General features: G+C 34.7%; 1 protein-coding gene across 6 annotated transcripts in view; it reads right to left on the bottom strand.

The window, feature by feature from the left end:
- Window positions 1-17,169, bottom strand: part of SCEL (sciellin) — a 69,594-nt gene that overhangs the window by 21,154 nt on the left and 31,271 nt on the right. For 3 of the 6 annotated variants that reach the window (XM_064645958.1, XM_064645957.1, XM_064645961.1), the window contains 8 exons: window positions 15,101-15,218; window positions 14,404-14,466; window positions 14,026-14,097; window positions 8,769-8,837; window positions 6,972-7,037; window positions 5,712-5,777; window positions 3,629-3,661; window positions 1,612-1,683 (listed from right to left, as the gene is read on the bottom strand). In XM_064645958.1, coding sequence (XP_064502028.1) covers window positions 1,612-1,683; window positions 3,629-3,661; window positions 5,712-5,777; window positions 6,972-7,037; window positions 8,769-8,837; window positions 14,026-14,097; window positions 14,404-14,466; window positions 15,101-15,218 — 559 coding nt within the window. The remainder of the gene's footprint in view (window positions 1-1,611; window positions 1,684-3,628; window positions 3,662-5,711; window positions 5,778-6,971; window positions 7,038-8,768; window positions 8,838-14,025; window positions 14,098-14,403; window positions 14,467-15,100; window positions 15,219-17,169) is intronic. The other 3 variants (XM_064645959.1, XM_064645962.1, XM_064645960.1) reach the window with 3 other exon arrangements.

The following is a 17,169-nucleotide window of genomic DNA, read 5'->3' as shown; positions in this document are numbered from 1 at the left end:
ACAGCTGATTAATACATTTTTGGTTAGCATAGATTTAACAAAAATCTGTGGTTTTGTGAAGTTAACACAGCAGCAGCAGATGACATCTGAAGCACCAGCCAAATGTAAAGGAATTAATAGCAGCAGTAGAGAGGGCTGAATTTTACCCACTAAGATTACAGACTACTTACAGTTTATATACTGACACAAATAGCAGTGCAATGTTGCCATAGAAACTTGTAGACCAGTAAAATATTCCTCCAGCTCTTCACCAATGAAGGGACAGGAATACAGAGCTTGATGTGGTAATGAGAGCAACCAGGGGGTGATGAATGTGAACTGATTGAGGGTGAGGATTAAGGAAGACCTTAAAAATCCTTTAAGAGTGAAGAATGGCTGTGACTCCCCTGGTTAATACAGTGGCATATTTAATTCTCTAAGATGCCCCACATTTGTTAATAGGAAAATGTTTCAGTGAAACATTGCTTGTTTTCTAGGGATTACACTCTCGGGCATCTTTTGGATGCTTTCTTAGTAATTTTGTACTGATTTTACATACTGAGGACTTTGGGCAAGGGAAACACAATTCCAAATAATATACACTATAGCTTTAGACCCCACTAAACTGAACTTTATGAATCAAACTAATTAAAATTAGTTAATTTAAACTAATTTTAGTGACTGAACCATTTCATATTTCTAAGTAAAAATGGCAAAATTAGCTACTATAATTCTCAGTGCATATCTAGAAATCTGTTTCTAATTAATTCAATTTTTAATTGCATATTCAGGCCTTTTATTCTGTTCAAGGTCACAGAATAAAATTTTTTGAGTGCTTATAGAATCATAGAATCATAGAATCATAGAATGGCTTGGGTTGAAAGGGAACTTAAAGATCACCTGGTTCTAACACCTTTACCATGGACAGGGACAGCTTTCACAAGAGCAGGTTGCTTAGAGTCCCATGGCCTTGAACATTTCCAGGGGTGAGGCAGTTATTGCTGATTGTTTTGAAAAGCATAACATCTCCATCAGTACAGAACCTTACAATTTGCTGAAATTTTAGTTAAAAAGAGTCTCTGTCTTTTCCACCAATAAGTTTCTGGTATTCTATACTCTTTCCAAGATTAGTACATATGCCATCTAACTTATATCACAAGAACAAGTCCATCTGTTTAAAGGTACTAATTTTGTCACACTAAATATATATGTTGGGATTTTACTATTTAAAATGTTAACACTGCAGTGCATGAGTTGGGGTGTTTTTATATACATAGTGATGTGTAGTTATTATCTCTCCCACAAGGTATTGAAGAGCAAAGAAAATACACTTTATAATCATACTACTCTAATTTTTTCTGTTTCCAAACATTTGCAGCAACTATCTATATTCTGTTTTTCAAAATGAAGGCTAGACAGACTAAAAGATTAAAAAATGGAACACCTGGAATAACTTAGCAAGTCAATGAAATGAAACTCAAAGTTTGTACTTCCAGGTCAACGGTTAGGACTAGATAAATGCTGCATTAATCACACACATGTCCAAATGCGATATCAAATAGAGTAATAAAACAATTTGAGTACTTACTATCACATTTATCAATGCTAATCAAAATATCGTTTTTATGTTACCTTGCTATAGCTTGAACGTCCACATTGGTCTTTGATTTCTGAAGGGTCACCTGTTCTGATGAAAGAGCAGCCCTGCAATAGAAATGGTGGAAACATGCTGAAGGTACAAGACTATTTCCAAGAGCCTGTAGTAACAAGACAAGGGGAAGTGGGTTCAAATGGAAAAAGAGTTGGGTTCGGGTTATATATTAGGAAAAAATTCTTTACTGAGAGGGTGGTGAAGCACTTGAACAGGTTGCCCAGTGAAATTATGGATACCCCATCCCTGGAGGTGTTCAAGGACAGGCTAGATGGGGCTCTGAGCAACTTGGTCTAGTGGAAGGTGTCCCTGCCCATGGCAGGGGGGTTGGAACTAGATGTTCTTCAAGATCCTCTTCCAACTCAAACCATTCTATGATTCTATGAAATGGTTTATTATTGCGAGTGAGTTTTCATTTTCTTTGAGACATTTTTCTCTTTTTTTCTTTAATATATATGTATATAAAATATGTGTATAAAGAATTATACATATATAAAAATAAATATATAAAGAGCTATGTAATGCTTTAGTTCACTAGATTACCGCATCCACTGAGCCTTTTGAATAATTAGTATCTCAAGAGTTACTGTTTTGCTAGTATTGATGTAAGAGTTGACTGCCATTTCTTTACTGTTTCAAAATTATTTTAGTAATAAAGGAACTTCTAGATCCTTTTCTCCTACCTAATAAATAAATTTTACTTATTTAGTAAAGACAAAACTTTTGCTTAACTAACAAAGTACTGATTTTTTAAAAGCCAAATAAGTAAACAATTACACTTTCCTATTTTTATTTATTTATGTGAACAATCAGATTGGTCACTACAGGAATACTTAAATTATAAGAAATTATAAGAAAGGTGGCTGATGCAGTTAATGAGGGCTGTCTGCTCCTTCAGAAAATTTTTCTATTAGTATGGCAACTAAGCCATGACAAGCTGTGTAGCCGTCTTAATTATAAGCCATGAAATTGCAGGTTGGTTAAGTAATCTTTTCTTAATTTAGACCATATAAAATATACATTTAATTAATGAATTATTTAAATAAATTAGACACTCAAATAAGGTTGGAGTACTTTACATCAATTCATCTTATGTTAATACCATCTATTACAAGCTTTTGCTTATGCAAATTTACCACTTTCTTCACTTTATTCATAGTGTCTTGCAACATATGTAGCCGTGGAACTAAATTTGTGAAGCAGTTTTTAATTTTTATGGAGTTACAGTTGTTTTTTCAATTTGAATAAATATCCAATTAAATGTTTTAAGCAAATGAAAATAATTGCTTTTCTGCAAGGAAGTCTTCTTCATGCCCTTCTGTGACATGGACTATAGAGGAACCCTTCCTGGTAAATTATACAGTGTTTATATTTTAATTAATACATCTGTATTAATAATTAATACATCTGTTCTAGAGCAAGCAGCAGTCACAAGTATTGAGGCCATGTTGCTGAGAACACAGCTGCGCTGGGCAGGACACGTCTCCAGGATGAAGGACCCCTGCCTCCCTAAGATCTTGCTTTGGTGAACTTGCCTCCGGCTGCCGCAAGAGAGGAGCCCCGAAGAAAAATACAAGGACTCCCTGAAACAACATCTCAACCGTGGTCATATTGATCACCATAACTGGTCTACTCTGGCCTCCAATCAGGAGACCTGGAGACACACCATCTATAACGCTGCTGCTTCCTTTGAGAAAGCACACAGGATCACCCTTGAGGAGAAAAGACAATGCAGAAAGAATCGTGACTTGCAGAATATACCACCTAAGGAGTCTTTCTGCTGTGCCTTTTGCAACCGGACATGCCTGTCTTGTATTGGCCTTTTCAGCCACCAACGCACTTGCAACAAACGTGGGTAGAGCCCTTCCCAAATCTTTGTTCACGAAGCCCAGCCATGATGATGATATTTTAAATAAATCTAAAATAATACTCAAGGTTTATGCATAGAAGTGCATTACATTTCTAAATCTAATAAGAAGCAAAGTAAGCAAGACATACCTTGTTTGAGCCTCTGAATTTCCTGAAGTGGCACTAGAGAAAGAACAGAGTAACCATTTCAGAAACCAAGTAGCTAGTATTTCGGAATGCAAAATGCTAGTATTGAAGCACTTTGCAAGATTTAGGTGAATCAACAGCAATTAATTTTACTTTCCCTTCCTTCCAAGATGATATTTTCTTTTTTCTTAATGCAGAATACATGTTTAAGTCAAGTAGCATAATACCAAGTTTTAATCACATTCTTGATATGTTACTAAGATAATCATTCCTCAATTGACATTCTCTGGTCAATCACTCTTACTCACAGTGTTTTGTTTTCAGCATAAAAATCACAACCAAAACACTCAATTCCAGTGAGCTGCTTATAGTCTTAGCTCCAACTGCAATTTCTTTTAAGTGTTCTGTAAAGGATGCTTAATCAGCTGAAAACTGTGGCAAAGAACTCTAGAAGTTTACATATCACGTTTATCATGTATTTCGTGTTGGTATATAAATAACCCTGACCAAAAAACCCACATACCCATGATCACTGAACTCCCTTCCTGAGGATAGCAGAACAGTCAGCCGTTCTCAGATTTGAAGATAAGACACAGCTCTTTACTCAATCTTTAGGACTGATGGTGACCTTTAAAAACTGCATATTAGCATCTATGCATGGTGCTTTATTTCCTGAAACTCACAGGCAAGTAAAAGGCTTTCCTTCGGTGGCTATTATTAGTAATATTCACAATTGAAATAGCTTTCATATCGTAAAAGCACTTTTAGAAGTTAAACCAATTAATCATTAAATGTCCATGACTTTTTAGCCAACTGTCCTTGATTACATCATTGTTAGAGGATCCAGGAAGGGACATGAAAGCTTCAGACAGAATATGCCTGTATTTCAGTCTTCTCTGAACTATGAGACTGGAGGAGTAACTGGTTAATTAGTGTTGAGAAGAATACAGGAATCCCAGCTTCCTATTGAAAGATGGGTGGACGGCATATAGAGGATGCATCTTACTGTAAGCTTTCAAAATTACCATGACCTTAGCAAGGTATTGAAGTGAAGCCAGATAAATTCATCACAGTGGGCATATTAAAAACATCTAGTAAAGACTGACTTAAAAAAAAAATAACCTTTAGCATCTATGAGCTATCTTTGTGCTGGGTAGAGAGTGTATATTTGGCCGAAGAGATAGAAAGTAGTAAACACATAAGATTAAAAATAATTGACAAATTTAGTTTTAAGGGTTCACCTTGAAGTCTTCCAGTAACAGAGATTCCATAAACTCCCTGGGCAATAGTCTACCAAGGATTATACCTAACACAACAATGTATCCATTCATTTCTCTTTCATTTAATTCTCATCATTGCTATGCATGACTCATGTTGGAAGTTTACCGGATTAAAACTAGGGAAACAGAAGGCCATATTGGAGCCAATAGGGGACCTAAGGAGAGAATACCATGGAAGTTCATTCATTAATATTTTAAACCATCCATATTCTGGTTTTAGATATAGGTCCAAGAAATGTTCTCTGTTCTCTTTCTAGTCTGCCAGAAAGCAACCACAACTTCAGAAATAAATATTAAACATTCATCTGCAAGTAACTTTATTGTGATCTTTTCTTCTAAACTATTTCTTAGACACTTAACTGACAGGTGACTAAGCAGATCTTGAGGTTTTGTTGATGCTGTTAAGGGACAAGGATTAGCCCCTGGCTGTCAACTCAAATGGCACCAATAGATTCCTGCCCTTATGGCCAGTCTCTCTTTAGCAGATTTACCTTGAGGCAAAATAACTGAAATAGTTCAAAAGGAAACCGTGAAGAAAATATGCAAGCATGATAGAATAATTTTGGAGGCTTTTACGTAACCTCAAGTTGCTGGCACTTCATATACTCAGACTTCGGTCAACACTGGGCATAAGGCTGCCAAGAGCAAACACAAGTACTTAGGCATGGGATGCCTTCTTTTTGCAGGGCATCTTAGACATCAAACTCAGTCCATCAAAGAATTGCCCTGTTGTCTCGCTCTCAAAGTTGGCTCTAGCCAAGAATTAGGAAATAACTAGGAAATAACTAGTAATCATTCATACTTACTGCCTGGTTTCCACTGCTTGTGTTTTGGTCTTAGTACTCGAAACAGGGGGTGGCATCCAAGATTGCCTGTCAATGTTAACAAATAAATTTTTGAGTATTCGTTTAATGCTGAACAGCACACTGTGAATGTTAGAATGTCAAAAGTGGTGTTAAAAATACCTGGAATTTTCCTTAAATTATCAGCATTTTGAAACACTGCATGTATATACTTTTTAGACCATTTTTTTACGTACAACAGAATGGAATAGGAAATAATACACTAATTTTAATTTTTGTTCTAAAAAATGTATTCTGTGACTCTAGTCAATCCTTTCTGCAATCTGAATGGTACAAATAAATGGATCATTCCTGGAAAGGACAATCAGATAAAGAGCACAAAGGAAAGGGTGTAAAGTATCAACCCAAGGAACAAATTCAGACTATTACAGGTTACATAAACAGAACAAGCTGTTCCTTTTTTTCCTTTTTTCCCCCCTCTAAATATCAATCCAGGAATTGTTTGTGAGGAAAAAACAATTGCAACAGGAACAGTTCAACTCATTGATGGCCTTCTGTATCTTCAAAGAGCCTGAAGAGAACTACTGGACTGAAAACACCTTAAACTTCCACCAAATAAGCAGGACTATTAATATAGAAACGTTCACATTTTAATTTCTACATTCATAATTCTAATGATCACATTTTTATGCATGAAATATGAAAAAAATCACAAATTAACAGAATTTACAGCTGGGAAGGATGCAGAAAAATATGGCTATCACCAGCAGTGTATTTTAAATTAAAAATTTACTTTGTTCCACACCCTGTTTTTATTCTTCCCCAGAAAATACTATCTGAAATCCAGATTTTTAAAGGTGGCTGTATATCATTTAGGGAACTCTGTGGTTCATATTTACTGCAACAGCACAGGGTCAAGTTTGGCATCAGAGATTTCACAATTAGAATGAGCTACAATGCTTTAAATTTAGACACTAAAAATGCGTATGACACTGAAATAGCTGAGTTAGGGGCTGCAGCAAAGAGTTAACACCAGTTGTGCCGTGTCCACTGGGCTCACGAAACTGGCTCTACAAAAGCAACATTTTAACTCCCAAGGAAAAAGCCAGTGTGCAAAAGTTTAATTCTTGAAGCTTGCTGAGGAACTTGAGTGGGCTGGAGGAGGAAGCTGGTAATGTTTTTTTATGTAATTGTGATACATTACTGAGGCTTAATACAGTGCTATATATCCTCTAGCAACCAAGCAATGGTGGCTATGAATACCTCTTTTTCTTGATTGAAGAAGTGGCAGCAGTGTTTGTGAGTGCTGCATTAGGATTCCAAGATTGCCTGTTAAGGAAATATACTTAATTCATTAATCTTCAACAGGAGTATCATTTTAAACGATAAAAAAATATCAGAATCTGTGTATGGTAAATCGTATAACTATATTTCTACATGCCAACTGAAATTTTGGAAATACCTCAAAGAATACAGAATTTGGGACACTAAGGGATTCTGATGTTTGGAGAACAGCTGCATTTTTACTTGATAACCAAAGTAATTTCTGACTTCTTAAAATCTTGACTTCTGTACCTATGCTTTAGTCTCCAATCAGTACAATATTTAAAATCCTTATTTTTCATACTTTAAATTTTATGTTTCTTGTTCAAGTAAGCTGCTCAATGTTATGATATGCCTGTAAAGGAGATGGTATTCCTCATACTCCTAAACTATATAATATCCAAGACAGTGATTTTTCTCTTAAAATTTATCAAAAAGTTATTGTCTTATTCTCTGCAACTCAATTATAGTAATTGAAGTATAGAGCTTTAGAGCTTTACAAATCATTTTATTGCTCTCTGGAAGGAAAAAATATTTATACAATTGAAATGTCACTTAAGACCCACTTCAGAATTCATGGTTGGTCTGTTAAAAAACCATCTCCAGACAAAATAACATAAAATCCAGTGTATATGATGCTTCCTGTGTCATCATCACCATGATTTACCACATACTGGTGCAAAACCATAATTTGAAAGAATGACCTCTATTGAACTTTAAATGCCAGAGGTATTCATTTGCTCTTCAGAGCAATATCTCAGCTCTTCACAAGATGACTTTTTGAATTGCTGTGCTCTTTAGCAAATATATTCTGTGTAACTTATTACTGATAGAACTCTGCTGACATTGATGAAGGCAGAAAGCGATGTGTATGTCCCTTTGCATTTATAAATATGGTGACTGAGATCTTCTGACTTTCTTTAATAAAAATTTCAGTTAGTTAATAGCTGTAAGTTCTTTAGAAAATATTTTTTCGGTGTTGTGTAATCATATTACAAATACAAAGTGGCCACCTCTGAATCATAACAACTTTTTTAATAACATGTCAAAAATGTTGTGCTAACTTAATTAAAACTCTTGTTTAAAAAAGACTGACATTCTGACAAAAGAAAAGTTTTCTACTGGAAAAATCAGCCTGTCAAAAAAATATTTTTTATATTTTGGTACCCAAGTTTTCCACTGGCAATGTACAATGGTATTTTCCACTGAAAAAATTGATTAGAATTTTTTCATGTAGTCCTCCCTCAGAACTATGTATTGTATTTGGTAGACTTTGTGCAGACAGATCTAGAGCTCTAGAACATACCTGCACTTTTAGAAACACTCTGATTCTTTCTTCTTCTTGTGTTTAAAATATTGTAATTTTTAAACAATCACTGTGCTGAGCAAATGTGTAATATGAGCTGGTCTCTCTTTTAATCTGTGTGGAGAAATAGGCTTTTTTAAGGAAAATTCCTCTTACTCTAAAAAAAATATCTGAGAAACACCAGAGGAATTGTCCTCCAAAAGACCCTTTTTCTCCTCATTGGCTATAAAAAGTCTGTGGTAATCTGAATATAGAGTCTACATTCCAGCTGTCAGGTGATGAAATGAAGCCAACCATTAGGCCATATTCCATACAAGTAATTTCTCTATATATTCTTGGTATGTACATGTATTCTAAAGTTATGATAATGCATGATAAATGATAAATTATAATAAATAATATTTAGATGATAATGTTTCCAAAACTCATACCTGTTGTTTTGCTTATCATTCAGAGTTGGGCACTTATTTACTTTATCAGTATCGCTTCTGGTTGGAATTCTGTCAGAAACACAGAAATTATTGATAATAGACACTCTCGTATTTTTTAAACTCACTTTCAATAAAATTAAAAAATGTAGTATCAATTTGCCCTGTGTATAGATTAAAAATTCCCCAGTATCAAAATAGGTATAGAACAGAAGCTGAAATTATATAAATTTAGTGCATTATCTGAAGAGTCTAAGTAGCTCACTGAAAAAGACTTTTCAAAGGTGATGTTCAAACAATAATAGATATACTGTATTAAGCCTCACTGTTGCTAACAATTTATTACAACTCCTTTGAATTAGACCAGAATACTAGAAAGAAAGCAGTATTCAGTCAAGCAGTATACACAGAACTGGCGCCTTTCCCTCTCCCTCACCATCCCTTGAGAGATGTAACAGTCTTGTTTTCTTTACAGATTTTCTTTACAGATTTTAGACATAACTTCTATCAAAGAAGTTATACTGTTTGTGTTTAAATTGGTATCATTAAGCCATGAAACTTACATGAAATAAAAAACACATAATTTTTCAAGCCTATTATGGATTCTACAATTGTTGCCTAAAACCTTTTGGAATTTTCACAGAAAGCACCATGTAGCTATCCTAGTTGAAGCAGATTGAGTTCTTATTTTATTCCAACTTTCTTCCCATAGTGGAATATCCTTTAGTAAGAACAGGATGACTCCAAAAAGCTCAAATATAAAGTGATGTACATTGAAATAGATGACAAATGCTGAGTTGAGACAGTTATCTTAAGTATTTGGTTAAATCAACTGAAACACGTCTTGAGCTACAACTTATTTACATATAGAAATTTCTTAATTTTAGTTACTATTCCCATCTATAAACTGAAGCTAGAGACGCAAAATAACTAATCCTAGAACTATAATCTAACATTGCGTATAAACCTTCTGTATCCTGCCTTCAGCCAAGCAGGACGGAATACTGTTGTATTTAATTCAAAACCTTCCAAGGGGTTCTGGGAAACGATCTGCACCAGCATGTGCTCTGTGCCTTTTGCAAAACCTAAATTTAATTGTGCAAATGACAGTCTCGTGTCAGGGCAGATTCTGACTGTGACGGCAGCTACAGTTACTCGGAAGATCACTAGAGGTCTCACTAAACATGCTGGCGTTGCCGCGGATGCAAACCTGAGCGTTCCTCCTTATTGCCAAGTAGCCAACGAACCAGCATTTCTTTCACGTATCATCGTGTATTTTCAAAATTTTAGCACCTTGCTTTACGTAATTTTGTATTTCCTCATTTTAATGTATTAAAGATTCTATCTGGCAAATTAAAGAAAAGTAAGTAAAGTGTTAACTTCTCCTTGTACAACTTTTCAGCCTCTGATAGGCAGTTGAAGAATATTCTCTGTTCGGCACCCAGAATGCAGTCTCCAACAGACATCTCTGGATCAATGGTCCATTTAGTCGTGTTAAGTTTTTCTGAGCCAACTTCTGTTTCTGGCCTCCACAGTATCCTGTGGTGGTGACTCCCACAATTAATACACGCATTAAGAGAAAAACAAATGTTCTCTTTCTTATCTTCTTCATTTTTTTCTTAAATCATGACACAAACATTTATAGAGTGTCTCCTCTTTCTTACAGTGCAACAGAAAATACTCCTTCCTCGCTCACTTTCCCTATATTACTCTTTTCCAAGATGAGGACTCTTTGTCTCTTCAGATATTCTGCATATGAAAGCTATTCCATACTTTCTCACCTTTTTATTTTTTTTTTTTTTTGTGGTTCTATTGTAGTTTCTTCACATAAGTGAAATGATGCATGCAGTGTTCAAGATATTCAAAGCAGGTGCAAACCACATACTAAAGTGGTTTCTGATTTGCTCTCCAGTCCTTTCCTAATAGATTCTACCATTCCAAAGGATTACATTATTAATAAAGTGTACAATGAAAGTGTCTCATTTGCTTCAGTCCTATCTATTCAGATCTAATTCCTATAAATGTACTTAGGATTTAGTACTTGAAAAAATAGCAATGTAATTTTCGTCACTATCTAATTTTTAAGTTTTCTCCCCTCTTTCGTCAAATATTTAGTTAGTTGCTAATAATGAGAGAGAAATAAAAGGATAAATAAATTTTTTCTATCCATCCAGAAAGTCTGTCTGTTGTCATCTGCGCAAAGCAATTGTTGTCTGAGTTAGAAGCAGTGTAAATCTACATGCCAGTACGTGTGCATCTACTGTCATCAATCTTTGGATTTCTGAAAACAACTTAATAGTGTTCAATGTTTTCTTGTGCTTGCAGTCAATGGTGCAATTGCATATAGTCACCTGTAACATCTCTCCCAGGTCCTTAATATGGAAAATGATGTTTGAATTTTGTAAACACTGGGTTAGGCAAAATTCATATAAAACCCCTCCCTTTTTGAACATGGATATGGCAGTATCCAGGAAGCAAAAGGCTGCACTTAATATGGTTTTTAGATATGTTTTTACTTGCACATTTACACATGTAATGAAGAACTCAAAATTATTCCTATAGCCATCAAAGATTTTCTTAATTCAAATTTCAATTATTATTTTGTCATTTTGAAAACTAGCTATTTAAGAGATATTCATCCAGATTCTTTAAAGCCTTTTCTTTTGTAATATTGCTGTCATGGCTAGAAGAGTTGCAAAGCAGAATTGTGAAAAGATGTTCTAGTATCTACCTTGAAAACAGGTAACTCATAAAGAACTCTTGCAGAATAGAAGACTGCCATTTTACAGAATTTTAGCTAGGCAAAAATAATTTTCCATAAAGACAACATGACATAATTCTGTAAACTGCTCTCCAATCCAAGAGATCTCCAATATCAATGTAATTTTTCTCTAGAAGCGCCTACTAGGAGCAGTCCTTTGAACTTTTTTCTACGTTCCAGAAACATGCTCTGTTTTCAGCTCTGTCTTTTACTTTTGAAGAAAAAAAAAAGAATGCTGCTTTTTCACAGAGGCAATAAACAATATAGCTGTTCTGCAAACTGGTTACTACTAAGCTTGGAAGACTTCTGTACTATGGCTGTGCTTGCCAGAAATAGTTTATAAGAAAGTAAGGGAATTGTACCAAGTGGAGAACACCCTTCACAGAGGAAGCAGAAGTACCAAATTCAACCATAAAAAAGGTACTAAGTGAAAACACGTCACTACACCCTGTTATGCCTTAGGTTGCAAATTTGAGGAGTTGCAGAACATGTGGTCACCCCTTACAGAACTGCCTTCTGGCAATAGGTGTGCACAAATTAATCCTGGAATGACTGTATTTCACAGTTTTAAGAAGACCATTGATGACTGAGGAGAAATAAACAACTTGACAGCAGCTTCCTTATTGTGATAATTTCAAGATAGAAGCATCATTATTCACTCCATTTATGGACATATTCTGCACTAATTATCAGAACTGTATATTCACACCTATAATCCTTTCTTTGTATTCTCTCTCATCACTTACATTTTAAGAACCCTTTATGTTAGATATTTGTGGCTATGAAAACACAAAGACACCTTACAATCTCAAATAATTCAGACATTTTTATATATCAGCATAAACCAAAAAGATATAGAGTACAAAAGGACAATGGTCTTCAGTGACACTGTAGAAACCAGAACTGTCCTATGACTCCTAAATCAGTAATCAGAGTTTGATGCATGAAAATTAAACCTTAAAAATTGTTTGGAAGTCAATGAGCATATGAATAAGTGTGACATAGCTGATATATTCTACTCAAATTTCCAAAAAGCTTCACAGAAATTTGCTTTAAGTGCCCTTAAATAAATTGATCTCCTATTGGTAATAGAAAAGGTCTTTCCATGCATAAATAACTGCTTAAAAAGTAGGAAAGATTTGAAATAAACAGCAAGTTTTCGGAGTGGAAGCAGAGCTGTATAAGACCTGTGTTTTTCCAATGTTCATGAATTATCTGGAAAAGACGAAGAGTGAGATGATGTTGCTTGACAATGTCATTGATTAATGGTAGTCAAAACAAATCCCAATTGGCAAAGTTTTCAGAAATCATCTGCTAATATGTCAGATTTCTAGAATGGCAGATGATGCTCACTTTTCTTAGATGCAAAGTAATGCCTGCCAAGAAAAGCAATTGATCTCTGAATGAGCTATTATTACTAAGGAAAGAAATCTTGCAATTATATAGGTAATGTTATGAAAATCAAAACTCAGTTCTCAACAGTGAAGAGCAAATTCAACGTTATTTAGTACAAGGAAAGGAAAAGCAAATGAACCAGAAGTCATTGTTATACTCCTCTGTGTACGTACAAGGTGTGCATAGATCTTAAGTATGTGCATCAGGATCTTGGTCCCCAGATCAAAAAGACTAATATGGAAATATGAAAGATACAGAGAAGAGCAATATGTAAATTGAAGTTGTAGAATGGCTTCCTCATGATGAATGAACAAATACAGCAGGATTCACTGGGGTGAATAGACAGGGGTATGATACCACACAGGTTTCTAGCCTATTCTTTTCCAGCCTTATGTGGAGAAGGTAAATTTTATCTAACAATTTTGCATTGTATCTTACAGCAGTAGTAAGGGTCATGAAATAAAATAACACGGTGCTAAGAAACAACCAAACAAATGCACATTTTCCACAGTGTGTGTTTATGTGCAGGTACTCATAGCATCAGCATGTTTTGAATTGCAGATGTTAATGGGAGGGATGGATTTTGAAGATGCAACGCAGAAAGAATTTGCAAAGACTAACATGGTCATGTCTTAACAGAGGTCAGGGCTGAACAGAACATTCAAATTACATGAAAAGCATATGATTCTTATGTTTGTACTGATCATGGTATGAAGTGGCAGAGAGGATTTGCAAAGAACAAGAGGTTTAGCCATGTTGCGCTTAACTATTGGAGACAGGACTTTGATTTATAGTTTGAAAAACAGAAAATTGGGAAGGAATGGTTATCATCCGTGGAAAGATACATACAGTTATAAGGACAAGAATACACAGAAATTGTTACAGAAAAAAGAAGAACAAGATGTCAAAAGAACCTTCTCTCAAATTACATTTCCATTTGCCTCATTGAAAATTCATGCAAGAATCATACCAAGTTTTTTAATTAGATGATTAATAAATAACAAAACTTTTAAAGACCCACTGATTTCATTCATGCTTTCATTTTTAAGACCTCTCACAGGTATGCGAATCACAAAATATAATACATCCAGAAAAAAGCCATACCTGTCCAAGGTGGTATCAGATCTGTATCGTCCAAGTACAGCTGTCTGACCTTCCTTTTCATTTGTGCTACTACTGTAAAAGAAAGTTAGAAATGTCACATTTGTCATTGGTTTTATTAAACAACTCATCACAAAAAAACCAATATCTATGTCTCAGATTAAAGTATCATACAGGATTTCTGACCATCCAGGTGTCAATAGATCCAACTCTGCATTCATTGCAGTGGTCAACTTAAGAATTATTGACACTGGAGTCGGATTTACAGTGGAAATATGTATAGACTAAAACTGAACAAAGCAAGCTCTTGCTATAAACAGGACATAATGACAGATTTCTTTGGTAATATTATCAGAAAGGTGTTAAGATACTCTACCATACCTGTGTAGGCTATCTTGGGATTTGTATTGATTAAGCACAGCCCTTCCATAGTTTTCATCAGCACTTCGAGAGAAAGAAAAACAATGGTTAGTTAAAAATGAAGTATTAAAAATAGAGAACTTTTTCTTGGCAAAAGATTTGTCTTCGGTCAGATTTCACAGCTGTCCACTACGACTGTGATTGCCTCAACTATAGATCTCTGCAGTAGAAGACTTCAGACATTTTGGAGTAAGGATTATCTCTTCCTACAAGCTGTTCATGGACTGTATAATGAGGGCATGGTCTCAAGGTGTTTTTTCTGCTGTAATGCAAGTCCTAGTTTATATTAGAATAAACTTAATCTGATTCTGACTAAAGCTCCTTAAAAAAACTTGCCAAGGTTTATAATCTTCATGGTTGTAAAAAGTCAAATCATAGTCTTACAACCTAAATATGTGAAATGTGGGATTTTTCTCATAGAGCAGAAACCTGCCACCTCATTAAATACTCAGAGATTGAAAGTCCCAATGAAAAACATAATGAATATTCAGCAAACTAATACTTTCAAAAGGCAATCAATACCTCATCAAGATAAATAAATAAGAATTATTTAATTAATCTAATTCTGGTTGATACCATCCATGCAAAAATAGATATTCCAAGAAAATGTACATGGCATACTGAAATGCAGAACAAATGCATTTCATATTTTTCTTACCTTTCCTCTTCAGGCCTCTTCTTTATCCAGCTGTTATCTTGCAAAAGTGTCCGTCGTTTATTAATATCATGAGAAGCCTGTTGTCTGCTTTTAATTGCAACAGAGGGGCTCTTCTTATCTGCAAATGCAGAGAAACACGTCTTGAAAATGAACATGTGGAATAACTTTGGAAACCTCGAGTACTATTACAAAGTTTAAAATATGTAAAAGTTTAACACAAATTGAATTTTCAGTTATCACACCTGTTTAGTGAAGATTGTTTCCCTGATAAGTTTGTGGCTTCAACCTTGAAAAGACTGCAGAAGCCAGTTTACCAAACTAAATCAGTTTCGTCCTTAATATGAAAGAGTTTTGTATATTTTTAATGTAAACAAATTTCACAGATCTGATAAAGGAATTATGAAATTTGCATACCACAGTAATCCCAGGAAAGTCAAACTAATGAATCCTGTTTCCTAGGGTGTTATCTATGGGTTTTATATTTGCAGATGTGTGACAGGATGCAAATTTTGAATGAAAGCTAATCTTGAGTTGACCACATGGTCCTTCAGCTACACCCAGCCCAACATATGTGGATTTTCACATTTCTCAAAATGTCAGACTCCCTCTGAAGCTTTTTCCTTAATGGTTGAATGAACAGACTTTCTTTTCTAATGAGCTCCTTAGTTTTACTGAACTTTAATAAAAGCGATACCTTTAAGTCTATATCTTTACGTCAAATTTAACTAAAATTGGTGCACAGTTTCAAAGGTTATTGGGAGAGACAGATAGACATGCACACTCACATGCTTTATGAACACAGAAGCCTTATTTACTTATGAAAACAACCTAAAATATCTTTGCCCAACAATGCTAATATTTAGTATATTGAAGAACTAACAATATGATACTGACTTGATTTGGGACATTTTGGGTTCCTCTCTGCATTAGAAAGCTGATGTTTATCTCCTTTGGTTTCCTTTTATGAGGATTTTGGCCCTTTTTTGCAAGAAAAAAATATGCAATGACTACTGTCCAGCATTCTTAGTTCTTTTATTCCCTACCTAAGTTTCATATCATCAGCCTGTTTGAGGTGAGAGAAAATATTGTTGTGATATTTTAATGTACCCTTTTAAAATGAAAAGCTAGAAGTTCAGACCAAATAGAAATTCCATTTTTTAATTGCAATATTTACCCCAAGTTTTTCCAGGCAAGAGAAGTAAAAAAATTAAATATGCAAACCCTTTATTAATACATCCAAATAATCAGTAAAATTAATGATGAAAAATACAGAGTTTCTCGGGTTTTCCTTTAGTCACCTTCATGATTTTATACATTAATTCCTCACTTTCTGAGCATTCATGCAAAAGGAGTGCAAGACCATCAGATTTCAGGAAACATCACTGTCTGATGTTCAGCAAGGACATTTGACTGTAAAGATTGTGTATAGAAAGACCAAGCTCCACAGAAAATACATGCAATCAGTAATATGTCATTTGTCAAAGATGTGTTTTGGCATTCTGCTGTGATTTATAAGAAAATGTAATTCTTACTTTTAATACAAGAACTTCAGCTGTAGTGGTAACATTAAAAAATGACAAATGGCTACAATGAGTGGAAGATGAAATAACAAAAAAAACACCAAAACATTTATTTTAAGTGACAATTGTCAAGATTGACTTTTTAAATACATTTTTCTCATGAAAGAAAAACACTGCAGTACAAAGATAAAATTCAGTCTAAAAATGTATATCTGACTGTAACTTAAACTGTGTCTGCTCTTATCTGTTTATATTCACTATACATATGTCCATACTGGCAAATGAAAGAAGGCCAGAGAAGGAATGAAAGGCTTGGACTCATCAATCTTGTTTGCTTAATTGCAAATGTTCTCTGGTTCTGTGTTGGACTTGCTCTCCCCAAGACTGAGTTACTGGAGAAGTGGCAAAGGTTTAAGAAACACAGCTGTGATAGCACCGATATGTGCTTCTGTTTCTTGGCCTTGATGACAAGGTTTGGCTTTCTTTTTTTGAGCAGCATAGATGCAGCCCTTTGACAAATGACCAGGGACATCAAAGATGATGTTTTTA

Source organism: Pseudopipra pipra, chromosome 2 (assembly GCF_036250125.1).
Source record: "Pseudopipra pipra isolate bDixPip1 chromosome 2, bDixPip1.hap1, whole genome shotgun sequence".
NCBI lineage: Eukaryota > Metazoa > Chordata > Aves > Passeriformes > Pipridae > Pseudopipra > Pseudopipra pipra.
Note: the sequence above shows the minus strand (reverse complement) of the source record. Positions and strands in the feature narration are given on the sequence as shown.